This window comes from Pseudophryne corroboree, chromosome 12 (genome assembly GCF_028390025.1).
Source record: "Pseudophryne corroboree isolate aPseCor3 chromosome 12, aPseCor3.hap2, whole genome shotgun sequence".
In the NCBI taxonomy this organism is placed as follows: domain Eukaryota; kingdom Metazoa; phylum Chordata; class Amphibia; order Anura; family Myobatrachidae; genus Pseudophryne; species Pseudophryne corroboree.
Genome location: NC_086455.1, coordinates 60,045,711 through 60,073,506, shown reverse-complemented (window position 1 = coordinate 60,073,506; position 27,796 = coordinate 60,045,711). Strand labels below are relative to the sequence as shown.

The 27,796-nt window shown below is 47.3% G+C and overlaps 1 protein-coding gene across 2 annotated transcripts; it reads right to left on the bottom strand.

The window, feature by feature from the left end:
• On the bottom strand, window positions 1–24,696 carry LRR1 (leucine rich repeat protein 1). 2 transcript variants are annotated; one of them, XR_010190445.1, is made up of 5 exons: window positions 24,180–24,696; window positions 14,260–14,358; window positions 10,483–11,210; window positions 421–2,237; window positions 1–382 (listed from the first exon to the last, which is right to left on the bottom strand). XR_010190445.1 is itself a non-coding variant. In XM_063947541.1 (4 exons), the coding sequence occupies exons 1-4, from the start codon at window positions 24,408–24,410 to the stop codon at window positions 1,982–1,984; spliced, it is 1,314 nt and encodes a 437-aa protein (XP_063803611.1). In that variant the 5' UTR covers window positions 24,411–24,696; the 3' UTR covers window positions 1–1,981. The 2 variants fall into 2 exon arrangements, 1 of the variants encoding a protein (XP_063803611.1); XM_063947541.1 differs by having other exon boundaries at window positions 1–2,237.
• Between the last annotated feature and the right edge of the window lie 3,100 nt (window positions 24,697–27,796).

Sequence of the window (27,796 nt, the reverse complement as noted above, 5' to 3'; positions counted from 1 at the left end):
TTATAATCAATAAATAAAAATAGCATTTATTAAAATAGTTTTAAAACGGTTCTATTTTACACTTTGCACTTCAAAATAAGATAGTGATAAAAACAAAAACATTTATCTTTGTTCAAATATGAACAAGTCTTTAAAGATCAGTGTTTTACAACACCCACTGCCAGCGCCTAATGCCACTCACTCATACATCACCCTCTGCCAGCGTTAGACCCCACTCACCACTACATCACCTTCTGTCAGCACTAGACGCCACTCACCACTACATCACCTTCTGTCAGCACTAGACGCCACTTACCACTACATCACCTTCTGTCAGCACTAGACGCCACTTACCACTACATCACCTTCTGTCAGCACTAGACGCCACTCACCACTACATCACCTTCTGTCAGCACTAGATGCTACTCACCACTACATCACCTTCTGTCAGCACTAGACGCCACTCACCACTACATCACCTTCTGTCAGCACTAGACGCCACTCACCACTACATCACCTTCTGTCAGCACTAGACGCCACTTACCACTACATCACCTTCTGTCAGCACTAGACGCCACTCACCACTACATCACCTTCTGTCAGCACTAGACGCCACTCACCACTACATCACCTTCTGTCAGCACTAGACGCCACTTACCACTACATCACCTTCTGTCAGCACTAGACGCCACTTACCACTACATCACCTTCTGTCAGCACTAGACGCCACTCACCACTACATCACCTTCTGTCAGCACTAGACGCCACTCACCACTACATCACCTTCTGTCAGCACTAGACGCCACTCACCACTACATCACCTTCTGTCAGCACTAGACGCCACTCACCACTACATCACCTTCTGTCAGCACTAGACGCCACTCACCACTACATCACCTTCTGTCAGCACTAGACGCCACTTACCACTACATCACCTTCTGTCAGCACTAGACGCCACTCACCACTACATCACCTTCTGTCAGCACTAGACGCCACTCACCACTACATCACCTTCTGTCAGCACTAGACGCCACTCACCACTACATCACCTTCTGTCAGCACTAGACGCCACTCACCACTACATCACCTTCTGTCAGCACTAGACACCACTCACCACTACATCACCTTCTGTCAGCACTAGACGCCACTCACCACTACATCACCTTCTGTCAGCACTAGACGCCACTCACCACTACATCACCTTCTGTCAGCACTAGATGCCACTCACCACTACATCACCTTCTGTCAGCACTAGATGCTACTCACCACTACGTCCAGACATAAACCTCTGATCTGATGCTACACAATTTAAATGGGATAGGACACCACTGACCATGCAGACAGACAGAATCCCGGCTAACAGGGGCTATACCCACTCATAGGTGTCCACGACACCCATAGAGTGGGAATAGAATTTGAGACGAGCGCAGCGAAACACTGAGCCTACAGGGGGCTTTGTAGCAATCTCCCCCCTGACGGCATCCTGGCGTCGGTATGCTGACCACCGGCATACTAAACCCAACGCCATTTAAACATGTGCTGTAGTATTCATATAATCTGTAGCAGCGCTATAGAAGTGCTGAAAGCTTTACCTGTGAGTGACCCTCCCCCCATCTCCCTTGAAGAAGAATAAAGATTCCTTAGCAGATCCACGTCATAACAAATGAACTCAAAGCATACATTTGCAACATGGAGAAAAGGTAAACTAATCATACTTCAATTCTTCATTACCACTCACCAAAGATGAATGAAAAACCTCAACGTTTCCCTGTACTGGACTACAATCCTACATTGTCAGACAATCCTAAAGAATGTCCCCCATTCACTCACACAGCATAGACAGCCCTGTAACCTACTGTAAGTCAATGTCCACAAGGATGCAGCTTATCCGGAACCGTGACATTAAGGCAGCCTAACATGTTTTGACAAATATTGGAGGCATCTTGTGAAGTGGAAGCAGAGGTGTCAGCAGGAGATACCAGACGTCATCACATACAGGAGGTTACACTCTAGTACTTTGCAGGTATTTATCAAGAAACACAGAGTAACAGGTGAGAGAGCAAAAGTAACAAATGATAGGAGCTTCTGTACCCCCCATGGAGTCCACAAGGACCACTGTCCGAGACACCTGGTGTAGATTCATTAAGACAATGGTCTGGATGAAGGAACTTAAGCACGGCCCACCGCAATCACAGGTCTTGGCTACAGAAAGATCTTGGCACAGGGTTTTGGGAAGTAGTTGTGGCCCATATGGGATTCTGGAAAATAAATGAACATACTGTAGTCTTGTGGAAGAATGTCAAACAACAACAACAACCCATAACAATTTAGTATGGAAAAGAAAGGCTTAGGGGTCTATTTAATTGATGTTGGAATTGCAGTCAAGTCAGAAAGATGGCAGTTTCCGACTTTTGTTTGAATCAGGATTTGACCTATTCAATGGAGTTGCCTTTTTTCCGACTTGTTGGAAATTCAGATTTGTCGAAAAACACGTGGATCGGCGGATGTGTCTCTTTTCAAATTACTGGCCAATTCCGACAGTTTTTGACAATGTTAATCTGACTTCAAAAAAATACATGTGGGACCAGGGTAGCCATACTAAATGTAAACCTAGAAGACAGTCTGTCAAATATAGTTGTCAGGTGCATTCATTATCAGCAATCAATGGCTCCTGAGAGTTTGGTACTCATTTTTTCCTCTTTAAGGTTTATTGGTTACCTGGCTCAAGGGCATGGTCTAACCCTGTGCTAAACATCGTTTGATTTAATACCTCAGTGCAGGTAATTAAGATGAGTGGAGTCTACTAACCCCTTTTCAGGGGTGTAGCATGGTATGCCGGCGGCTGGGCTCCTGGCGAACAGCATACCGGCGCCGGCATACCGACATTGTGGCAAGCACCACGCTATTTTATTCTCCCTCCAGGGGGGTCGTGGACCACCACGAGGGAGAATAGCTGCCGGTATGCTGTGCGCCGGTATACTGTGCGCCGGGATCCCGACATTCGGCATACTGAAGACCACCCCTTTTCAGTGTTCTCCCCAGGCTTTCTTTTTCAGACAGTCTTCCTGGCACCAGCACTCCCAGCTGAATAGAGTTGCTTTAACACGTCCGTGTTTCCCGGAAGGACAGACGATGGCACTGTGGTGTCAATGCAGTGCAGCATATTGGCTCAGAGCCAACACACTGGCAGGATAAAGCCAGCCACCTCCCATACTGTGCGATGCTGCCCCCCTCCACCTTTGCTCATGTGCGAGATTCCGTGCTGTATTCTAACCACCTTCCCAGTCCGCAAGTGCCATTACTCCCTCCTCACTCCGGCCGGCAGAGAACATTTTTTTTTTTTTGGGGGGTGGAGGAGAGAACACCACCTTTTAGGTCTTGTCATTTTCCATTGGCCATGCTGCTAGTGACTTAATATTCTACCCCCACTAATAATGCACACATATGCCACGGCCTCTCATATGCCCTGCAATTAAGTCCATAACCTCAGGATACTGCACCATGAGGATTAAAACATCAATAACATGGGTAGGAATGCTCGGGAGAAGGGAAACAATGGCAACTGTACTGCATGGTTTGTTCAGAAGCAAAATGCACTAGTAGCATCAAAAACCTAAATAAAAATGAGTCAAATAAATCCTTTATGCAATAGTATCCAGAAACACCAGAATGGAGGACAAAACAACAAAGACAGAAACCAGTAGGATAAACAGTGACCTCACGTGGCTGAGAGGCTTGAAACGGATCTACAGTAATAGGAATCCTTCTTTAAAAAGGTGCTGCGCACCCTTGGAAAATCCTAACATTAGCTTACAAAATGACAACCAATATACAATGTGCTCAGTTTTACTGACAGTCACATCTTATGGTTATAGGCAGTGTTTCCGGTTGCAATGTTTCTTTTTTTTGAGCAGTTTGGTTAGATTATCTTTATTTTCAAATGCAATGGAAGTTCATAAAAATATTTTTCATTGTTAACAAAACATACTACAAAAACGGTTTATCCTCCCTTCCCCAAAAACTAAATGTGGTTTTGGAGAGTTAGGTGGTTTAAATAAAACAAAAATATTATTTAACCTTGCCCAAGCCCACATGTCCCGGAATGCATTTAAAAAGGTCCAAACAGGATGTGATCGTCTCTACTGTGCTGAACATGGCAATATAGAAACCGAACAGTTTCGCTTAGAACAAGTGCATCAATACACCAGTATTAATATACAGAAACAATTAAACAGTACAACCTACGTAGGTGTAGAGGAATGGTCCTCTACCCCTCAAATTAGTTAATCATTGTAAAAATAAGAATTTACTTACCGATAATTCTATTTCTCGGAGTCCGTAGTGGATGCTGGGGTTCCTGAAAGGACCATGGGGAATAGCGGCTCCGCAGGAGACAGGGCACAAAAAGTAAAGCTTTTCCAGATCAGGTGGTGTGCACTGGCTCCTCCCCCTATGACCCTCCTCCAGACTCCAGTTAGGTACTGTGCCCGGACGAGCGTACACAATAAGGGAGGATTTTGAATCCCGGGTAAGACTCATACCAGCCACACCAATCACACCGTACAACTTGTGATCTAAACCCAGTTAACAGTATGATAACAGAGGAGCCTCTGAAAGATGGCTCCCTAAACAATAACCCGAATTAGTTAACAATAACTATGTACAAGTATTGCAGATAATCCGCACTTGGGATGGGCGCCCAGCATCCACTACGGACTCCGAGAAATAGAATTATCGGTAAGTAAATTCTTATTTTCTCTATCGTCCTAGTGGATGCTGGGGTTCCTGAAAGGACCATGGGGATTATACCAAAGCTCCCAAACGGGCGGGAGAGTGCGGATGACTCTGCAGCACCGAATGAGAGAACTCCAGGTCCTCTTTTGCCAGGGTATCAAATTTGTAGAATTTTACAAACGTGTTCTCCCCTGACCACGTAGCTGCTCGGCAGAGTTGTAATGCCGAGACCCCTCGGGCAGCCGCCCAAGATGAGCCCACCTTCCTTGTGGAATGGGCCTTAACAGATTTAGGCTGTGGCAGGCCTGCCACAGAATGTGCAAGTTGAATTGTGTTACAAATCCAACGAGCAATCGACTGCTTAGAAGCAGGCGCACCCAACTTGTTGGGTGCATACAGTATAAACAGCGAGTCAGATTTTCTGACTCCAGCCGTCCTTGAAATGTATATTTTTAAAGCTCTGACAACGTCCAACAACTTGGAGTCCTCCAAGTCGCTTGTAGCCGCAGGCACTACAATAGGCTGGTTCAGGTGAAACGCTGATACCACCTTAGGGAGAAAATGCGGACGCGTCCGCAGCTCTGCCCTATCCGAATGGAAAATTAAATAAGGGCTTTTATAAGATAAAGCCGCCAGTTCAGATACTCTCCTGGCGGAAGCCAGGGCCAGTAACATAGTCACTTTCCATGTGAGATATTTCAAATCCACATCTTTTAGTGGTTCAAACCAATGGGATTTGAGGAAATCTAAAACTACATTTAGATCCCACGGTGCCACCGGAGGCACCACAGGAGGCTGTATATGCAGTACTCCTTTGACAAAAGTCTGGACCTCAGGGACTGAGGCCAATTCTCTTTGGAAGAATATTGACAGGGCCGAAATTTGAACCTTAATAGATCCCAATTTGAGACCCATAGACAATCCTGATTGCAGGAAATGTAGGAAACGACCCAGTTGAAATTCCTCCGTCGGAGGACTCCGATCCTCGCACCACGCAACATATTTCCGCCAAATGCGGTGATAATGCTTCGCGGTGACTTCCTTTCTTGCCTTAATCAAGGTAGGAATGACTTCTTCTGGAATGCCTTTTCCTTTTAGGATCTGGCGTTCAACCGCCATGCCGTCAAACGCAGCCGCGGTAAGTCTTGAAAGAGGCAGGGACCCTGTTGAAGCAGGTCCCTTCTCAGAGGTAGAGGCCACGGATCGTCCGTGACCATCTCTTGAAGTTCCGGGTACCAAGACCTTCTTGGCCAATCCGGAGCCACTAGTATCGTTCTTACTCCGCTTTGCCGTATGATTCTCAATACCTTTGGTATGAGAGGCAGAGGAGGAAACACATACACCGACTTGTACACCCAAGGTGTTACCAGCGCGTCCACAGCTATTGCCTGCGGATCTCTTGACCTGGCGCAATACCTGTCCAGTTTTTTGTTGAGGCGAGACGCCATCATGTCCACCATTGGTCTTTCCCAACGGTTTATTAGCATGTGGAAAACTTCTGGATGAAGTCCCCACTCTCCCGGGTGAAGATCGTGTCTGCTGAGGAAGTCTGCTTCCCAGTTGTCCACGCCCGGGATGAACACTGCTGACAGTGCTATCACGTGATTCTCCGCCCAGCGAAGGATCCTGGCAGCTTCTGCCATTGCACTCCTGCTTCTCGTGCCGCCCTGTCTGTTTACATGGGCGACTGCCGTGATGTTGTCCGACTGGATCAACACCGGTCTTCCTTGAAGCAGAGGTTCCGCCTGGCTTAGAGCATTGTAGATTGCTCTTAGTTCCAGAATGTTTATGTGAAGAGACTTTTCCAGGCTCGACCACACTCCCTGGAAGTTTCTTCCTTGTGTGACTGCTCCCCAGCCTCTCAGGCTGGCGTCCGTGGTCACCAGGATCCAATCCTGTATGCCGAATCTGCGGCCCTCCAATAGATGAGCCCTCTGCAACCACCACAGAAGAGATACCCTTGTCCTTGGAGACAGGGTTATCCGCAGGTGCATCTGAAGATGCGACCCTGACCATTTGTCCAACAGATCCCTTTGGAAAATTCTTGCATGGAATCTGCCGAATGGAATTGCTTCGTAAGAAGCCACCATTTTTCCCAGGACTCTTGTGCATTGATGCACAGACACCTTTCCTGGTTTTAGGAGGTTCCTGACCAGGTCGGATAACTCCTTGGCTTTTTCCTCGGGAAGAAAAACCTTTTTCTGAACCGTGTCCAGAATCATCCCTAGGAACAGCAGACGAGTTGTCGGCATTAATTGGGATTTTGGAATATTCAGAATCCATCCGTGCTGCTTTAGCACCTCTTGAGATAGTGCTAATCCCATCTCTAGCTGTTCTCTGGACCTTGCCCTTATTAGGAGATCGTCCAAGTATGGGATAATTAATACGCCTTTTCTTCGAAGAAGAATCATCATCTCGGCCATTACCTTTGTAAAGACCCGAGGTGCCGTGGACAAACCAAACGGCAGCGTCTGAAACTGATAGTGACAGTTTTGTACAACGAACCTGAGGTACCCCTGGTGTGAGGGGTAAATTGGAACGTGGAGATACGCATCCTTGATGTCCAAGGATACCATAAAGTCCCCTTCTTCCAGGTTCGCTATCACTGCTCTGTGTAGAAGAGGTACCTTGACTATCACCTGCTGAGAGTACAGCTTGTGAATGGCTTCCAAAACCGTCTCCCTTTCGGAGGGGGACGTTGGTAAAGCAGACTTCAGGAAACGGCGAGGTGGATCTGTCTCTAATTCCAACCTGTACCCCTGAGATATTATCTGCAGGATCCAGGGATCTACCTGCGAGTGAGCCCACTGCGCGCTGTAATTTTTGAGACGACCGCCCACCGTCCCCGAGTCCGCTTGAGAAGCCCCAGCGTCATGCTGAGGCTTTTGTAGAAGCCGGGGAGGGCTTCTGTTCCTGGGAAGGAGCTGCCTGTTGCTGTCTCTTCCCTCGACCTCTGCCTCGTGGCAGATATGAATAGCCCTTTGCTCTCTTATTTTTAAAGGAACGAAAGGGCTGCGGTTGAAAAGTCGGTGCCTTTTTCTGTTGGGGAGTGACTTGAGGTAGAAAGGTGGATTTCCCGGCTGTAGCCGTGGCCACCAAATCTGATAGACCGACTCCAAATAACTCCTCCCCTTTATACGGCAAAACTTCCATATGCCGTTTTGAATCCGCATCGCCTGTCCACTGTCGCGTCCATAAAGCTCTTCTGGCCGAAATGGACATAGCACTTACCCGTGATGCCAGTGTGCAGATATCCCTCTGTGCATCACGCAGATAAAGAAATGCATCCTTTATTTGTTCTAACGACAGTAAAATATTGTCCCTGTCCAGGGTATCAATATTTTCAATCAGGGACTCTGACCAAACTACCCCAGCACTGCACATCCAGGCAGTCGCTATAGCTGGTCGTAGTATAACACCTGCATGTGTGTATATACTTTTTTGGATATTTTCCATCCTCCTATCTGATGGATCTTTAAGTGCGGCCGTCTCAGGAGAGGGTAACGCCACTTGTTTAGATAAGCGTGTTAGCGCCTTGTCCACCCTAGGAGGTGTTTCCCAGCGCTCCCTAACCTCTGGCGGGAAAGGGTATAATGCCAATAATTTCTTTGAAATTATCAGCTTTTTATCAGGGGCAACCCACGCTTCATCACACACGTCATTTAATTCTTCTGATTCAGGAAAAACTATAGGTAGTTTTTTCACACCCCACATAATACCCTGTTTAGTGGTACCTGTAGTATCAGCTAAATGTAACGCCTCCTTCATTGCCAAAATCATATAACGTGTGGCCCTACTGGAAAATACGGTTGATTCGTCACCGTCACCACTGGAATCAGTGCCTGTGTCTGGGTCTGTGTCGACCGACTGAGGCAAAGGGCGTTTCACAGCCCCTGACGGTGTTTGAGGCGCCTGGACAGGCACTAATTGATTGTCCGGCCGCCTCATGTCGTCAAACGACTGCTTAAGCGAGTTGACGCTATTCCGTAATTCCACAAATAAAGGCATCCATTCTGGTGTCGACCCCCTAGGAGGTGACATCCCCATATTTGGCAATTGCTCCGCCTCCACACCAATATCGTCCTCATACATGTCGACACACGTACCGACACACAGCAGACACACAGGGAATGCTCTACACGAAGACAGGACCCACTAGCCCTTTGGGGAGACAGAGGGAGAGTCTGCCAGCACACACCAAAAAAGCGCTATATATGACAGGGATAGCCTTATAATAAGTGCTCCCTTATAGCTGCTTTATATATATCAAAATATTGCCATTAAATTTGCCCCCCCTCTCTGTTTTACCCTGTTTCTGTAGTGCAGTGCAGGGGAGAGACCTGGGAGCTGTCCTGACCAGCGGAGCTGTGAGAGGAAATGGCGCCGTGTGCTGAGGAGATAGGCCCCGCCCCTTTTCCGGCGGGCTCGTCTCCCGCTATTTTGTGAATCCAGGCAGGGGTTAAATATCTCCATATAGCCTCTGGGGGCTATATGTGAGGTATTTTTAGCCTTTTAATAGGTTTTCATTTGCCTCCCAGGGCGCCCCCCCCCAGCGCCCTGCACCCTCAGTGACTGCGTGTGAAGTGTGCTGAGAGGAAAATGGCGCACAGCTGCAGTGCTGTGCGCTACCTTTAGAAGACTGCAGGAGTCTTCAGCCGCCGATTCTGGACCTCTTCTTACTTCAGCATCTGCAAGGGGGCCGGCGGCGCGGCTCCGGTGACCATCCAGGCTGTACCTGTGATCGTCCCTCTGGAGCTGATGTCCAGTAGCCAAGAAGCCAATCCATCCTGCACGCAGGTGAGTTCACTTCTTCTCCCCTCTGTCCCTCGTTGCAGTGATCCTGTTGCCAGCAGGAATCACTGTAAAATAAAAAACCTAAGCTAAACTTTCTCTAAGCAGCTCTTTATGAGAGCCACCTAGAATTGCACCCTTCTCGGCCGGGCACAAAAATCTAACTGGAGTCTGGAGGAGGGTCATAGGGGGAGGAGCCAGTGCACACCACCTGATCTGGAAAAGCTTTACTTTTTGTGCCCTGTCTCCTGCGGAGCCGCTATTCCCCATGGTCCTTTCAGGAACCCCAGCATCCACTAGGACGATAGAGAAACATATATATTAGTTATAAAAGGAGGCAAACAGATTCTGATGGGAGATGAATTTGGCAGGATTTCTAGATCCTAGTGATCACTATCTTGGCGTGTGGAGGGGAACCCAGTATTAAATAATTGCTCCCTGTAGTCCTCCGCTGCCTGGTGTAGTAGAGAACGGCAACCACTTCTATAACGTGTCCAGTTGATGACGGGAAGTGGCTTACCTGCACGATGGAGCCTTCTGTCGGTCTGGCAATGAGGTGGGGTTGGGGACATGGACACAGCAGGAACAAACAAACTAAAATAAAAATCCCGTAAGGCGCTGGTAGCCTGAGAAAGCATGCCCTGCTCCTCTGGGCACTTGACAGTACTGACTGCCTGAGTATAGGAGGGGGGATGGCAATGTTTAAGACAAATTCGGTCTTAAAAGTGCCAAGCTCTTCAAACCCACTGGTATACCCTAGTGTCCCACAGAGAAGGAGGAGAAATATGGGTATATCAGTGCAGTTTCCAAATGTGTAGCTGACCTGACAAATGAGTCATTTGGATAATTCCATCGACAACTTTTTAAGTGACAATTAAACACCTATTTTGTGGGTTTATTTAGGTACTATAGCAGGAAGCATGTGAAAACTTTAAGAAAGATTGTCATGCAGCATTGCAGCCAGAGGAATACTCATACCTGTAGCTAATCGTTACTCTTGAAGCAGTTTCCTGTAAAGACAGAGGGACTTTCAGCTGAATGTCAGGAGCCATTGGATTGGCCTTCACAAATGGGTTACCGAACAGATCCAGGTTTTCTAGCACTAGCGTTTTGAAGCTGTTGGGAAGGTATGGAAGTTTGTTCTTTGTCACGGAGAGGAAGCGCAGTTTACCCAGCTTGCCGATAGCAAACGGTAGTTGAACGAGTTCATTGTCATCGAGTTTCAGGCTGACAAGTTCTCTGAAGTTGCAGAACTGGACAGGAAGGGCTTTCAGTTTATTCTCACTCAGATCCAAAGACTTCAGCGAGTGCCTCAGAGTGGAATTACACAGCGCTACCTCAAAGGATTCCAGGAAGTTGCTGTGCAGGGTGAGTTCCTGGAGGTACACGAGGTCACCTATAGTCTTTGGTAACTTCTTGATATGGTTGTTGCTGAGATCAAGTTTCTGAAGCTTCTTTAAACACAGCATTCGCATGTCAACGCGGGCCAGATTGCAGTAGGACACTTGGAGGTGCTCCAGCGAATACGGAAAGTTCTTTGTAAGGGGGTAATCTTTCTTGCAATTAATGATCAACTTCGCTCTGGGCTTTTCTATTTCAGAGGTCTTAGCAGGAATCAGACGTGACAATGGTACAGGACTGGCATCTGTGCCTCTATGCGCCATGCCCACGGCAGAAATAAAATTCTTTAGACTACAGACATCTGCCTAAAACACACAAAAATAAAAGGAAAACTAAATAGGAGCAGTAAGTAACTTACATGATATTCAGTTATTAGTAATCCTAATGGTCTTCCATGGAGAGAGATACCATTTTAGTAAAAAATGCCTAAAATATACTGAATTACTCCCTACAATGCCCTGGGCATTCTCCCTCTCATAATTATTATTATATATTATAATAATGCAGAGCAGCGCTCCTCAGAGTGCCTGAAGGAGCAGTACGGATGGTATAGTGGTTAGCATTACTGCCTCACAGCACTGAGGTCATGGGTTCGATTCCCACCATAGCTCTAACTGTGCAGAGTTTGTATATTCTCCCCGTACTTGTGTGGGTTTCCTCCGGGTACTCCGGTTTCCTCCCACAATCCAAAAATATACTGGTAGGTTAATTGGCTCCCAACAAAATTAACCCTAGCATGAATGTGTCTGTGTGTACATGTGATAGGGAATATAGATTGTAAGCTCCACTGGGGCAGGGACCGATGTGAATGACCGAATATTCTCTGTAAAGCGCTGCGGAATATGTGTGCGCTATATAAATAACTGGTAATAAATAAATAAGGAGGCCAGGCTCTGCGTTTTAACTGACAAATTATTTTCCAAAAAACCACTCCGAAAATGTCGGGAATTTTTTTATGAGTGAATTAGGGGTATATTCAATTAGGGTCGGATCCATTCCGACATGCATGTCGGAATGGATCCAATGACCCCTATTCAATCTCATCTCAATTTGACTTTAAAAAAGTCGAATTGAGATGAGGGGCAGGAGAGGGAGGAGACCAGCCGCGGGCCAACGGAGGAGAGTAGCGCTACAGCGCTGCAAAAGGACGTCTCACAGTCGCCAGACCTCATGGCAGTGTCTTCCCGGCTCCAGCAAGTGTGACCTCACTTGCTGGAGCCGGGTGGACGCTGCCGTGAGACATCCTGCTGCAGCGCTGTACTGTAGCGCTGCTCTCCCCTGCGGCTGTCCCCCCTCTCCTCCTCTGGGTCCCACATCTCAGTCCGACATTTTTGTATGTCGGACTGAGATGGTCGGAAACGGGGCCAAATCCTGTCGAATTTGGTCCCGCTTCACTCAAAAGTATGTGAATCGGCAGCTATACCGCCGATTCACATACTATTCGACAAGTCGAATTCCACGGCTTGTCGAATAAAAACGGCAGGGATTGAATAGGTTGAATCACGATTAGACCTTAAAAAGTCGAAAAACTGACATATTTTCGACAGACGGCAGTTTTCTACCCTAATTGAATATACCCCTTAGTTGTAGAATGTGTATTTAACCATATTCAAAATTATTTTAGTTTAAAAAATAAATGTATAAAAAAAAAACAAAACTTTTTTTTTATATTTAAAAAAAAAAAAAAAAAAAGATATATAATTTTTTTGGTTAAACATTGGAACATAGTGACCATCGGTAACATCACGGCTTTCATTTTGAAAGCCGAGACAGCCACCAGGTACACAGTGGGGGCTTGGGGGAGGTTCATTTACACTTTCCCAGCGGCCTTCCGGTCCCTCTGATTGCAGTGGCAGGGAAGAGAAACTTCCCTCCACTGCTGCTAACACTCTATATCTGACTGGTCGCAGATTATGCGACCAGGTCAGATAAGACACTTACTGGTATGGTTGCATCTGATGCGAGACCATGCCAGGCAAGTGGTTAAACTATTATTTATAACCTAGAAATAAGTCCTTTATATTCATCACTTAAATGTGTTACTATACCATGAATGCCTCGTCATATTGTTAGATGACTGAGCGCTAGGATATAATGCATTACTATTTATAGGTCTGTGGGAGTGCTTTTTAAGCGCTTGTGCGAGTTGCCACATTTTGACATTAATGTTAATTTACTACTTTATTTAATATGGAACATGACACTTGTAATTAGTATAGTATCTTACAGCAGGTATTTTTTTTTCATATTGATTTTATGAGATGTCCATGAGTCCTGAATTTGCTGTGAATATACGGTTACACAAGAAGTAGGGATTCAATTTTAGATTTGCCATCATGCTTTCCCAATTATGATATATGTCCAGTAGTGTGACATCAGCCCGGCAAGCAGTATATCCAAGAGATCTCATATGGGGAATGCTACCATTAGAGATATCTTTCACAAAGTGGATATTTTCTGGATTGTACATTGCTTTCAGTTGCTTTTACTGCTGGATGCTTGCTCTGCTTTTCAGTCTTGCATCAATATCATCAAATGGAGCATTTAGGTCTCTGCCCTGGGATATGGTACTGTGCTCTTCACACAGGATACAACTGTTGTTTCTATCGTATCGTAACACAAACACTTCTGTCTCATGATAAACAAAAAAAAACAAACTAAAAATAGCAATACAGGTTGAGTATCCCATATCCAAATATTCCGAAATACGGAATATTCCGAAATACGGACTTTTTGGAGTTAGAGTGAGATAGTGAAACCTTTGTTTTTTGATGGCTCAATGTACACAAACTTTGTTTAATACACAAAGTTATTAAAAATATTGTATTAAATGACCTTCAGGCTGTGTGTATAAGGTGTATATGAAACATAAATGAATTGTGTGAATGTAGACACACTTTGTTTAATGCACAAAGTTATAAAAAATATTGGCTAAAATTACCTTCAGGCTGTGTGTATAAGGTGTATATGTAACATAAATACATTCTGTGCTTAGATATAGGTAACATCACCATGATATCTCATTGTGGTATGCAATTATTCCAAAATATGGAAAAATCCCATATCCAAAATACCTCTGGTCCCAAGCATTTTGGATAAGGGAGACTCAACCTGTATATTTAGCAAGACTATAAATTACAATAATTAGAAGGAAGAGAACCTCTAACATCTAATTTAGCAGCAACTCTAATTAGTGTCTATAAAAGTACATTCTGTCGCACACATACAAACTTTTTAGATCTGTTTAGCAACCTCCCTAACGCCAATAGCATTACATGAAGAAAAACAATAAAAAAAAAAACAAAAAAAAAAATTCAGACCACCTGCCCCGCCCCTCCCCGCTCTCACTTGTACCTTGCTCAGACAGATATCCACAGCTGGTGCTCGAAGTCGTATTGTCGCCTTCCCCTCGTTTAAAAACTTGGAAAACAGATTCTCAATATTTGACTGCAACTGTAGAGGAGAGACCAGCCACATTATTATAATGAGGCCACTTTACAGTTATCATAACTAAAAGACACTGCAGGTGTACATTTACTAACAGCAGCAACACTAACATGTCGATACCCCTTTTCCACTAGCTCAAAAAACACGGGTAAATGCACGGGGGCGCGCATTTACCCGTGTTTTTTGCAAGTGGAAAAGGTTAAACCCGGATCAAGCGATCCGGGAATCCTACCCTGGTAGCTAGCCGGGTTGAACACGTGTTCAACCCGGCTAGCTGTCTAGTGTGAACGGGAGCCGTGTCGAGGTGACACGGCTCCCGTTCACAGTGCATAGGGAAGGCGGCGCTAGGAGATCATGTGATCTCCCTGCGCCGCCCCTGCCGTGTCACTAGAAGCGTCACCAACCCGGCATTTGCCGGGTTGTGACTGCTAATGGGAAAGGGACCGAGCACGGGTCGCAGCAGGGGGCAGCTCCCGTGTCAGGCTCCTGGCTGCGACCCGTGCTCGTTAGTGGAAAAGGGGTATTACCTAGACTCACTCAGCAAGTGTGGCTATATGCTGCAGTATGGTAACCCCAGACCCACTGATTTCTGTTCACAGCCCCATAAGGTCATGGACAAATAAACCCCCCCCCCCCCCAAAAAAAACACAAAAAAAAAAACCATGGAGGTGCCATTACCGCCATGGCAACTCACAGTACTTCCACCTGGACTGCACTCAGCTCATGGCATTACTTACAGTGGGGATCATTAATCCTTATAAAAAATGAACACAAAATTGTTCATACTAAACAGCACGGACACAGGAAAGCACAAAATGCTGCAGCTCAGGCCCCTCCAACGTGTGTGTGTGTGTGTTGCCAGTAGGGATCAATGATCCATTTCATAACAACTTAAGCTCTATTCAGAATGTTGTTGACAATGCTAGTGTGTGATGTACCCATGGCTATTAAAATGATTCGCTATAGAATTTAGCTTTACTGTGGCATCTTACATGTAGAACATCACTGGATTCAGAAATTAAAATTGTGATGGAGATGTATGAAGCAGTGAAAAGAGTGGAGAAGTGAGCCAGTGGAGAAGTTGCCCATTGCATTCTATAAAAAATAAGAATTTACTCACCGGTAATTCTATTTCTCGTAGTCCGTAGTGGATGCTGGGAACTCCGTAAGGACCATGGGGAATAGCGGGCTCCGAAGGAGGCTGGGCACTCTAGAAAGATCTTAGACTACCTGGTGTGCACTGGCTCCTCCCACTATGACCCTCCTCCAAGCCTCAGTTAGGACACCGTGCCCGGACGAGCGTACACAATAAGGAAGGATTTTGAATCCCGGGTAAGACTCATACCAGCCACACCAATCACACCGTATAACTCGTGATATGAAACCCAGTTAACAGTATGAAACAACTGAGCCTCTCAACAGATGGCTCAACAATAACCCGATTTAGTTAACAATAACTATGTACAAGTATTGCAGATAAACCGCACTTGGGATGGGCGCCCAGCATCCACTACGGACTACGAGAAATAGAATTACCGGTGAGTAAATTCTTATTTTCTCTGACGTCCTAGTGGATGCTGGGAACTCCGTAAGGACCATGGGGATTATACCAAAGCTCCCAAACGGGCGGGAGAGTGCGGATGACTCTGCAACACCGAATGAGAGAACTCCAGGTCCTCCTCAGCCAGGGTATCAAATTTATATAATTTTGCAAACGTGTTTGCCCCTGACCAAGTAGCAGCTCGGCAAAGTTGTAAAGCCGAGACCCCTCGGGCAGCCACCCAAGATGAGCCCACCTTCCTTGTGGAATGGGCATTGACAGATTTTTGGCTGTGGCAGGCCTGCCACAGAATGTGCAAGCTGAATTGTACTACAAATCCAACGAGCAATAGTCTGCGTAGAAGCAGGAGCACCCAGCTTGTTGGGTGCATATAGGATAAACAGCGAGTCAGATTTTCTGACTCCAGCCGTTCTGGAAACATATATTTTCAGGGCCCTGACCACGTCTAACAACTTGGAGTCCTCCAAGTCCCTAGTAGCCGTAGGCACCACCATAGGCTGGTTCAGGTGAAACGCTGATACCACTTTGGGGAGAAACTGGGGACGAGTCCTCAATTCTGCCCTATCCATATGGAAAATCAGATAAGGGCTTTTACATGATAAAGCCGCCAATTCTGATACTTGCCTGGCCGAAGCCAAGGCCAATAACATGACCACCTTCCACGTGAGATATTTCAGATCCACGGTTTTTAGTGGCTCAAACCAATGTGACTTTAAGAAACTCAACACCACGTTGAGATCCCAAGGTGCCACAGGAGGCACAAACGGGGGCTGACTATGCAGCACTCCTTTTATAAATGTCTGAACTTCAGGTACTGAAGCTAGTTCTTTTTGAAAGAAAATCGACAGAGCCGAGATCTGTACCTTAATGGAACCCAATTTAAGGCCCATAGTCACTCCTGCTTGCAGGAAATGCAGAAATCGACCTAGTTGAAATTCCTCTGTTGGGGCCCTTTCGGCCTCACACCATGCAACATATTTTCGCCATATGCGGTGATAATGAGTTGCTGTAACCTCTTTCCTGGCTTTAGTAAGCGTAGGAATGACTTCCTCCGGAATGCCCTTTTCCTTCAGGATCCGGCGTTCAACCGCCATGCCGTCAAACGCAGCCGCGGTAAGTCTTGGAACAGACAGGGCCCCTGCTGCCGCAGGTCCTGTCTGAGTGGCAGAGGCCATGGGTCCTCTGATATAAATTCTTGAAGTTCTGGGTACCAAGCTCTTCTTGGCCATCCACGAGTATCGTTCTTACTCCTCGCCTTCTTATTATTCTCAGTACCTTTGGTATGAGAGGCAGAGGGGAGAACACATAAACCGACTGGTACACCCACGGTGTTACCAGAGCGTCCATAGCTATCGCCTGAGGGTCCCTTGACCTGGTGCAATATCTTTTATAGCTTTTTGTTGAGGCGGGACGCCATCATGTCCACCTGTGGCCTTTCCCAATGGTGTACAATCCTATTGGAAGACTTCTGGAGGAAGTCCCCATTCTCCCGGGTGGAGGTCGTGTCTGTTGAGAAGATCTGCTTCCCAGTTGTCCACTCCGGGAATGAACACTGCTGACAGTGCTAACACATGATTTTCCGCCTATCGGAGAATCCTTGTGGCTTCTGCCATCGCCATCCTGCTTCTTGTGCCGCCCTGTTGTTAACATGGGCGACTGCCGTGATGTTGTCTGATTGGATCAGTACCGGCTGGTTTTGAAGCAGAGGCCTTGCCGGCCTCAGGGCATTGTAAATAGCCCTCAGTTCCAGAATATTTATGTGTAGGGAAATAACCTGACTTGACCAAAGTCCCTGGAAGTTTCTTCCCTGTGTGACTGCCCCCCAGCCTCAAAGGCTGGAATCCATGGTCACTAGGACCTAGTCCTGTATGCCGAACCTGCGGCCCTCTTGAAGATGGGCACTCTGCAGCCACCACAGTAGAGATACCCTGGTCCTTGGAGACGGGGTTAACAGCCTATGCATCGGAAGATGCGATCCGGACCACTTGTCCAACAGGTCCCTCTGAAAAGTTCTTGTATGGAACCTGCCTAATGGGATTGCTTCGTAGGAAGCTACCATTTTTCCCAGGACTCGCGTGCAATGATGCACCGCTACCTATTTTGGCTTCAGGAGGTCTCTGACTAGAGATGACAACTCCTTGGCTTTCTCCTCCGGGAGAAACACTATTTCTGGTTTATGTCCAGAACCATCCCCAGGAACAGTAGACGTGTCATAGGAACCAGCTGTGACTTTGGACTGTTTAGAATCCAACCATGCTGTTGTAGCACTTTCCAAAATAGTGCTACCCCGACTACCAACTGCTCCTTGGACCTCGCCCTTATAACGAGATTGTCCAAGTACGGGATAATTACAACTCCCTTTTTTCGAAGGAGTATCATCATTTCTGCCATTACCTTGATAAAACACCCTCGGTGCCATGTACAGTCCAAACGGCAGTGTCTGGACTTGGTAATGGTAATCCTGTACCACAAATCTGAGGTACTCCTGGCGAGGATGGTAAATGGGGACATGCAGGTAAGCATCCTTGATGTCCCGGGATACCATGTAATCCCCCTCGTCCAGGCTTGCAATAACCGCCCTGAGCGATTCCATCTTGAACTTGAATTTTTTTATGTATGTGTTCAAGGATTTTAAATATAAAATGGGTCACACCGAACCATGTGGTTTCGGTACCCCAACCTGTGTGGAATAGTAACCCCGTCCTTGTTGAAGTAGGGGTACCTTGAGTATTACCTGCTGGGAATACCGCTTATTAATTGCCTCTAGCACAGCCTCCCTGCCTGAGGGAGTTGTCAGCAAGGCATATTTTAGGAAACGGCTGGGGGGGGAGACATCTGGAATTCCAGCTTGTACCCCTGAAATACTACTTGAAAGAAACAGGGATCCACCTGTGAGCGAGCCCACTAATTGCTGAAATTTTTGAGACGGCCCCCCACCGTACCTGGCTACACCTGTGGAGCACCCGCGTCATGGTGTGGACTCACAGGAGGCGGGGGAAGAATCTTGATTCTGGGAACCGGCTGACTGGTGCAGCTTTTTCCCTCTACCCTTGTCTCTGTACAGAAAGGAAGCGCCATTTGACCCGCTTGCTTTTCTGAAGCCGAAAGGACTGTACCTTTGTCTGTGAGGAAACCTGAGGTAAAATTATTTCTTCCCAGCAGTTGCTGTGGATACGAGGTCCCAAAGACCATCCCCAAATAATTCCTCACCCTTATAAGGCTCTCTATGCGCTTTTTAAGTCAGCATCACCTGTCCAGTGACAGGTCTCTAATACCCTCCTGACAGAATGGACATTACATTTATTTTGGATGCCAGCCGGCAAAATATCCCTCTGTGCATCCCCCATATATAAGACGACGTCTTTAATATGTTTTTATGTTTGCCAACTAGTATCCCTGTTTGACAGGGTCACCGACCACGCTGCAGCAGCACTATCTGCAGGTCTCAGTCTAGTACCTGAGTGTGTAAATACAGACTTCAGGATAGCCTCCTGTTTTTTATCAACAGGTACCTATTAAAGTGGCCGTATCCTAAGACGGCAGTGCCACCTTTTTTGACAAACGTGTGAGCGCCTTATCCACCCTAGGGGATATCTCCCAGCGTAACTTATCCTCCTGGCGGGAAAGGGTACGCCATCAGTAACTTTTTATAAATTACCAGTTTCTTAACGGGGGAACCCACGCTTTTCACACACTTCATTTATTCATCTGATGGGGGAACAAAACACTGCCTGTTTTTTCTCCCCAAACCTAAAACCCATTTTTAGAGGTGCTTGGGTTAAAGTCAGAAATGTATAACACATTTTTTATTGCCGGGATCAAGTCACGGATGTTCCTAGTGGATTGTGTATATGTCTCCACCTTGTCGACACTGGAGTCAGACTCCGTGTCGACATCTGTGTCTGCCATCTGAGAGAGCGGGCGTTTTTGAGCCCCTGATGGCCTTTGAGACGCCTGGGCAGGCGCGGGCTGCGAAGCCGGCTGTCCCACAGCTGTTACGTCATCCACCCTTTTATGTAAGGAGTTGACACTGTCGGTTAATACCTTTCACCTATCCATCCACTCTGGTGTCGGCCCCACAGGGGGAGACATCACATATATCGGCCTCTGTTCCGTCACCATATAAGCCTCCTCATTCAACATGTCGACACAGCCGTACCGACACACCACAGACACACAGGGAATGCTCTAAACGAGGACAGGACCCACAAAAGCCCTTTGGGGGGACAGAGTGAGAGTATGCCAGCACACACCAGAGCGCTATATAATGCAGGGACTAACTGAGTTATGTCCCCTATAGCTGCTGTTTTTATATATAATGTATACTGCGCCTAAATTTAGTGCCCCCCCCTCTCTTTATTAACCCTTTTCTGTAGTGTAGACTGCAGGGGAGAGCTAGGGAGCTTCCTTCCAGCGGAGCTGTGAGGGGAAATGGCGCCAGTGTGCTGAGGAGATAGGCTCCGCCCCTTTTTCGCGGCCTATTCTCCCGTTTTTTATGGAATTCTGGCAGGGGTATTTACCTCATATATAGCCCCTGGGGCTATATATTGAGGTATTTTAGCCAGCCAAGGTGTTTTTATTGCTGCCTCAGGGCGCCCCCCCAGCGCCCTGCACCCTCAGTGACCGGAGTGTGAAGTGTGTGAGAGGAGCAATGGCGCACAGCTGCAGTGCTGTGCGCTACCTTGGTGAAGACAGAGTCTTCATGTCGCCGATTTTCCGGACCATCTTCTTGCTTCTGGCTCTGTAAGGGGGACGGCGGCGCGGCTCCGGGACCGAACATCAAGGCTGGGCCTGCGGTCGATCCCTCTGGAGCTAATGGTGTCCAGTAGCCTAAGAAGCCCAATCCGGCTGCAAGCAGGCGAGTTCGCTTCTTCTCCCCTTAGTCCCTCGCTGCAGTGAGCCTGTTGCCAGCAGGTCTCACTGAAAATAAAAAAATCTAAGACTATTACTTTCTAAGAGCTCAGGAGAGCCCCTAGTGTGCATCCAACCTCGGCCGGGCACGAAATCTAACTGAGGCTTGGAGGAAGGGTCATAGTGGGAGGAGCCAGTGCACACCAGGTAGTCTAAGATCTTTCTAGAGTGCCCAGCCTCCTTCGGAGCCCGCTATTCCCCATGGTCCTTACGGAGTTCCCAGCATCCACTAGGACGTCAGAGAAATATATACAAAGATTGGGTATCTGCACACTCGATATATGTTTAATACTGTGAGTGTATGTGAATCACCACCATATCACCACTAGTCTGAACCCCTTTTCCCCTAAGAGTTGGGATTGTTATATCCCCTAAGCAATGTTTCTCCATATATATGCCCAAAAATGTATGTTTGTGCAACAACACAGATAATGAATGCGAGACAACATTTACCTTTTTGATAAGCGCATATGAGATATATATCCATCTCTCAGGTGACTTTGGTTTAGGATTATATTACATAATAGTCTAGCGGCGACAATAATTACTCAACCAACTCTCTAGTGAAGTGAATTTGTATACCTATACCTACTGATACTCAGTCTCTATATTTTGGATTAATTCCCAGGAGATATTCCTGTTGAGTGAATAGGTATATATGAAATAAAATTGACTCTCCCGAATTATCAGTGAGAGTGACGATTACCATCATTGTTGTAACAGCCATCAAATAAAAAGAACCATACCTTTAATGGATTAAATATTGGTAATAAATTGAATAGATACAGTAACCTTATACGTGTTACACATACAAAACACACGCGGACACGCCTTTTAAATCTCTTTATTCACAATTTCCTATCTTTCAGGTCTCACATACATGTTAGTTTGTCTAATTTTAACTCTTATGCTTCACTGTAGTCTGGGTTAATAAACATATGATTTAATGTATATCTAATAAAGGTTATGTTTTAGAATAAAGCAATCCTTTCTAGTGCGTCGACCGTACAGTTTCTTCTTGTTTTTCCTCCCAACCTCATTATGAAAATATATACATAGCAGCTGATTTATATATACACACACACAGATAAAATATCCACCATCCGGCCTGGAATCTCCACAGTGCCATCAAAGGAGTGCCAAACTACAAAGTCTGGCAATATAAGCCACCTACCTTCATGGACCAGCTTTAACCCAGTGGATGTAAAGGACATTGCTAAAATTGCTCGGATTTTGCGTCCCACCACCTGTGATCTAGACCCTGCCTCAACCAAGCTTCTAATAGGTTGTATGGATATAATTGGTCCTGTCTTTGAAAAAAATTGTTCAATACTCTTTTTCAGACCGACATTTTTCCTGGACCCCTAAAGGAAGCAATTGTCAGACCTCTTCTTAAAGAACATAATTTAGATCCCGACTGCATGACCAACTACAGACCGGTATCAAACCTTCCTTTTCTAGGAAAGGTTATTTGAGAAAGTGGTTGCAAATCAACTGGAAACCCGCCTGACAACCCATGATATCTATGATCCATTCCAATCAGGATTCAGGAGAAGACATAGCACTGAAACAGCCCTGGTGGGTGGGTGTGTTAAATGATCTTCTGATGGCAAGAGACAGGTGACTGTTCAATATTAATCCTTCTGGATCTCTCTGCAGCGGGTGGTCTTCAGTATGCCGAATGTCGGGATCCCGGCGCACAGTATACCGGCGCCGGAATCCCGACACCCGGCATACCGACAGCTATTCTCCCTCGTGGTGGTCCACGACCCCCCTGGAGGAAGAATAAAATAGTGTGGCGTGCGTAGCGCGCCATCGTGCCTGCAAGGGGCTCCTTTGCGCTCGCCACGCTGTCGGTATGCCGGCGGTCGGGCTCCCGGCGCCGGTATGCTGGTCACCGGCATACCATACTACACCCCTCTGCAGCATTTGATACCGTGGACCATGGGCTTCTGATTGAGCGACTACATTTTTGTGGACTGGATGGCACAGCCCTAAGCTGGTCATTTCTCACAGGCAGGTCACAGAGAGTATCGTCTGGAGTATACTCATCACCACCAGTGCCATGTGGTGCCCCAAAAGATTCTATACTATATCCCCTGCTTTTTGCAGTATACATGCTCCCGCTGGGTGAAATAATCAGGTGCCATGGGCTGGTCTAGCACTGCTATGCAGATGATACACAACTGTACTTGTCCTTTGCTCCGGGCACTGATAACCCAATAGCAACCCTAAATGGCTGTCTAGCTGAACTACTGGAGTGGATGAGTGCCAGTTGGCTGCAACTGAACCCGGATAAAACAGAGGTCCTTATGATAGGACTGCAACATCAAAGGACAAGACTGCAGCATAGCCAACCAACTGGACTTACACTCAGGGATTCAGAATTACAAACCACTGATCATGTGCAGAATCTTGGTGTTGTCCTGGATGGTGGCTTGACACTTAAACATCAGATATCAGCCACAATCAAATCCTCATTCTTTCACCTGAGGAACATAGCCAGAATCAAGCACTTAATTCCCTCAGATGATCTGCCAAAAGTCATCCACGCATTTGTATCATCTCTATTAGACTACTGTAATGCCCTCTACCTTGTCATCGGTCACCATAGCGATCTCCGTGCACTGGCACCAGGATCCCGCCATAGGTGAAATGTGACTTGCACCATGTCAGTCGTGAAGCTGCTATAACCATAATAGCAAGCGTGTGCCTGGCTCCCACTGTGCCTGACAGACTGGTCAGCACTGGCGTTTCTATAATGGGTGCAGTGTGTGCGGTGCACACGGGGCCCCTGAGTCCAGAGGGGGCCCCCACCGCACACACTGCACCCATTTGTAAAATACTTACCCCTCCAAAGTCCAGCGCCGGCAACTGCGGCGCCGCTAGAACACAGTGAAAATGGCCCAGCGGCCATTTTCACGGCGTTCTGCGCATGCGCAGTAGAGAGATCTCAGGGAAAATGGCCACCACTCCATTTTCCCGGAGATCTGCGCAAGTGCAGTAGAGTCTGAGCCCTCTACTGCTCAGACTCTACGGCGCTCCGGGCAGAGATGAGGGGGCCCGACGGAGGAGGCTGAACATGGGCCTCCTCCTCTCTTAAAACGCCCCTGCTGGTCAGGTCACACATAGTACATTAGTGTACCATATGTGAATATATATATTCATACATATACATACAGTAATCTGGCTGCACCCCCTTAGTGGCTGTGCCCACATAACGCACAGTAAGTGATGCCCAGCACTCAGGGCTATGGCTGCTACAGACCCCCACCTCTCCAGCTGATAAGGTGACATCCCTGTTGTCATGGCGATGGGCAGACTGACAGCCCAGTAACCACACCTTGGTACTCGCCTTGTATCTGGCTCCGGCCTTGTCCTTCAGGGTGCAGATCATTAAATAGATTGGTCCTGGCTCTCCGGATCCCTTCTCCTGCTGTCTCCCCACGGACAGCGCCGCCCGGGTGCCCTTCCCTCGGTTCCTCATGCCGAACGTGGGCAGCATCCGGCTGATTACCTCCACCTCACACTGCAGCTTCATGGCGCTGGTGGCTGCCTGCCAGATCCTCCACTCCTCCGGGCTCATAGAGAGTAGGCCAGGGGGACTCCACTCTATCCCTCCACATCCATGGAGCAACTTTGCGTTCCCGCTCGATCTGACGTCACGCGTCCTCCAACAAGATAGAGATGTAGCGGGAACAAGATTGTCCCTCTATGGAACGTTCCAGAACCATAACAACTCTCTTGTCTGTTGCCGGCCGTGTCAGTGTGACTAGTGTGCGCTTGTCGCCACCTGGTGGCGGAGACAGTAACAGTGGCAGTTGGAGCAAAGCCAGTTTAATTGTTAGAAAACTGTTGTTATAGGGCATTTGCAGGGCCGTAATAAGGGCTAGCATACCTCCCAATATGACCCTCTTCAGGCTGGGGGAGAGATGGAGCTGCAGCAGGTGATGTCTACTGACATCTAACACAATCTGTGCCTCTGCTGCAGCCCTTGTAGTCTTCTTTTTTCCTGTGAGCAGCCCTTCCTGTTATATGCTTGCGCTGCAAGCACCAACTACAAAACTGAGCTCCTGTGCGCGGGGGCGGGGTGAAATAGGAGGCGGCGCTATGCATCTTGGGAAGAAGGTCAAAGCTTTTGAGCCTGTTGGTGCTTCGGATCAAGATCCTACTCTACACCCCAATGTCTATGTGGAGCCCAGTGTACCTCGCAGAAAGAGACTTAACAAAGGTAAGTTCTTATCATAAATCTCGTTTTCAGGCGCTGCCATTCGGCCTCTCCACAGCACCGAGGGTGTTCACCAAGGTGATGGCAGAGATAATGGTTCTCTGCAGACAGGGGGTGAACATAATCCCATATCTGGACGATCTGCTGATAAAGGCATCGACCAGGGAGACATTGTTGCAGTCCATTGTTCTCACGACTCATCTGCTCAGAGAACACGGTTGGATCCTGAACCTTCCAAAATCACATTTGGAGCCGACAAGGAGATTGTCTTTTCTGGGAATGATCCTCGACACGGAAGTGCAGAGGGTGTTTCTGCCAGAGGAGTAAGCATTGGTAATTCAAACAATGGTCCGGGACGTCCTGAAGCCAGCCCGGGTAACGGTTCATCAGTGCATTCGCCTTCTGGGGAAGATGGTTGCCTCTTACGAGGCTCTTCAGTACGGAAGGTTTCATGCTCGGTCCTTCCAACTGGATCTCCTGGACAAGTGTTCGGGATCTCATCTACACATACACCAGAGAATACGTCTGTCGCCGAAAGCCAGGATTTCACCCCTCTGGTGGCTACAAATACCTCTAATTTCTAACCACGGATGCAAGTCTCCGGGGCTGGGGCGCAGTCACTAAGGTGGAAACCTTCCAAGGAAGGTGGTCAAGCCTGGAATCCAGTCTTCCAATAAACATTCTGGAACTAAGAGCCGTCTACAACGGTCTTCTCCAAGCAGCCCATCTTCTGCGAGATCGAGCCATTCAAGTACAGTCGAAGAATGTAACGACGGTGGCCTACATAAACCGACAGGGCGGAACGAAGAGCAGAGCTGCAATGTCAGAGGTAACAAGAATCATCCTCTGGGCAGAAAAACACGCGTTGGCGCTGTCAGCAATCTTTATCCCGGGAGTAGACAACTGGGAAGCGGACTTCCTCAGCAGACATGATCTCCATGCAGGAGAGTGGGGTCTCCATCCGGAGCTGTTCAGGCAGGGGACAGATCTTTGGGGTGTACCTCAAATAGACATGATGGCCTCCCATCTCAATAAGAAGCTTTGGAGGTACTGTTCCAGGTCAAGGGACCCGCAATCTATGGCAGTGGACGCCCTGGTGTCTACGTGGGTGTTCCAGTCGGTGTATGTGTTTCCTCCACTTCCACTCATTCCAAGAGTTTTAAAACTCATAAGGAGAACAAGAGTTCAGCCAATCCTCATTGCTCCGGACTGGCTAAGAAGGGCTTGGTACGCGGATCTTCTGGGTCTTCTGCTGGAAGATCCGAGGCCTCTTCCTCTTCGGGAGGACCTACTGCAACAGGGGCCGTTTTTTATCAAGACTTACCGCGGCTATGTTTGACGACATGGAGGTTGAACGCCAGATATTAGCTTGGAAGGGCATTCCGAACAAGGTTATTCTTACCCTGATACAGGCTAGTAAAGGAGTAACGTCTAAACATTACCATCGTATTTGGAAGAAGTATATAACTTGGTGTGAATATAAGAGGTTTCCTATGGTGGAGTTTCAACTGGCACGGTTTCTCCTATTCCTGTAGGCAGGTGTGGATATGGGCCTGAGGTTGGGATCCGTAAAGGTCCAGATTTCAGCCCTATCCATTTTCTTCCAGAAACAACTGGCTTCCCTCCCTGAGTTTCAGACGTTCTTGAAAGGGGTTCTGCACATCCAGCCTCCCTTTGTGCCACCTACGGCACCCTGGGATCTTAACGTGGTGTTACAGTTCCTCCAATCGGATTGGTTTCTCACATGGAAGGCTGTCACTTTGGGCCTAATTCTGAGTTGATCGCAGCAGCAAATTTGTTAGCAGTTGGGCAAAACCATGTGCACTGCAGGGGGGACAGATATAACATGTGCAGAGAGAGTTAGACTTGGGTGGGGTGTGTTCAAACTGAAATTAAATTGCAGTGTTAAATTAAAGCAGCCAGTATTTACCCTGCACAGAAACTAAATAGCCTTCACAAATCTCTCTCTGCAAATGTTATATCTGCCCCCCCTGCAGTGCACATGGGTTTGCCCAATTGTTAACAAACTTGCTGCTGCGATCAACTCAGAATTACCCCCTTTGTTGGCCTTAGCTTCTGCTAGACGTGTGTCGGAGTTGGGGTCTTTGTCCTGTAAAAGCCCCTACTTGATCTTCCATGAAGATAGAGCTGAGCTCCGGACACGTCAGTAGTTCCTTCCGAGGGTTGTGTTGGCTTTTCATATCAACCAACCTATTGTGGTGCCAGTTGCTACTGACTCCTCAATTTCATCAAAGTCCTTGGATGTTGTAAGGGCTCTGAAAATCTATGTGAAGAGGACTGCTTGTCACAGAAAATCGGTCTCTCTGTTTGTCCTCTATGATCCCAAGAAAATTGGGTGTCCTGCTTCTAAGCAGACTATCTCTCGCTGGATCAGGTTCACTATCCAGCATGCGTATTCTACGGCAGGATTGCCGTGTCCAAGATCTGTTAAGGCCCACTCTGCTCGTAAAGTGGGTTCTTCCTGGGCGGCTGCCCGTGGGTGTCTCGGCTTTACAGCTTTGCCGAGCGGCTATCTGGTCGGGGTCAAACACGTTTGCACGGTTCTACAAGTTCAATACTTTGGCCTCTGATGATCTGAAGTTCGGTCAATCAGTTCTGCAGGAGCCCCCGCGCTCTCCCTCCCGTTCTGGGAGCTTTGGTACATCCCCATGGTACTCATGTGGACCCCAGTATGGAACTTTAGGTTTGAAATTGTATGTGGAAGGAAACTTTACCTTCTTGGA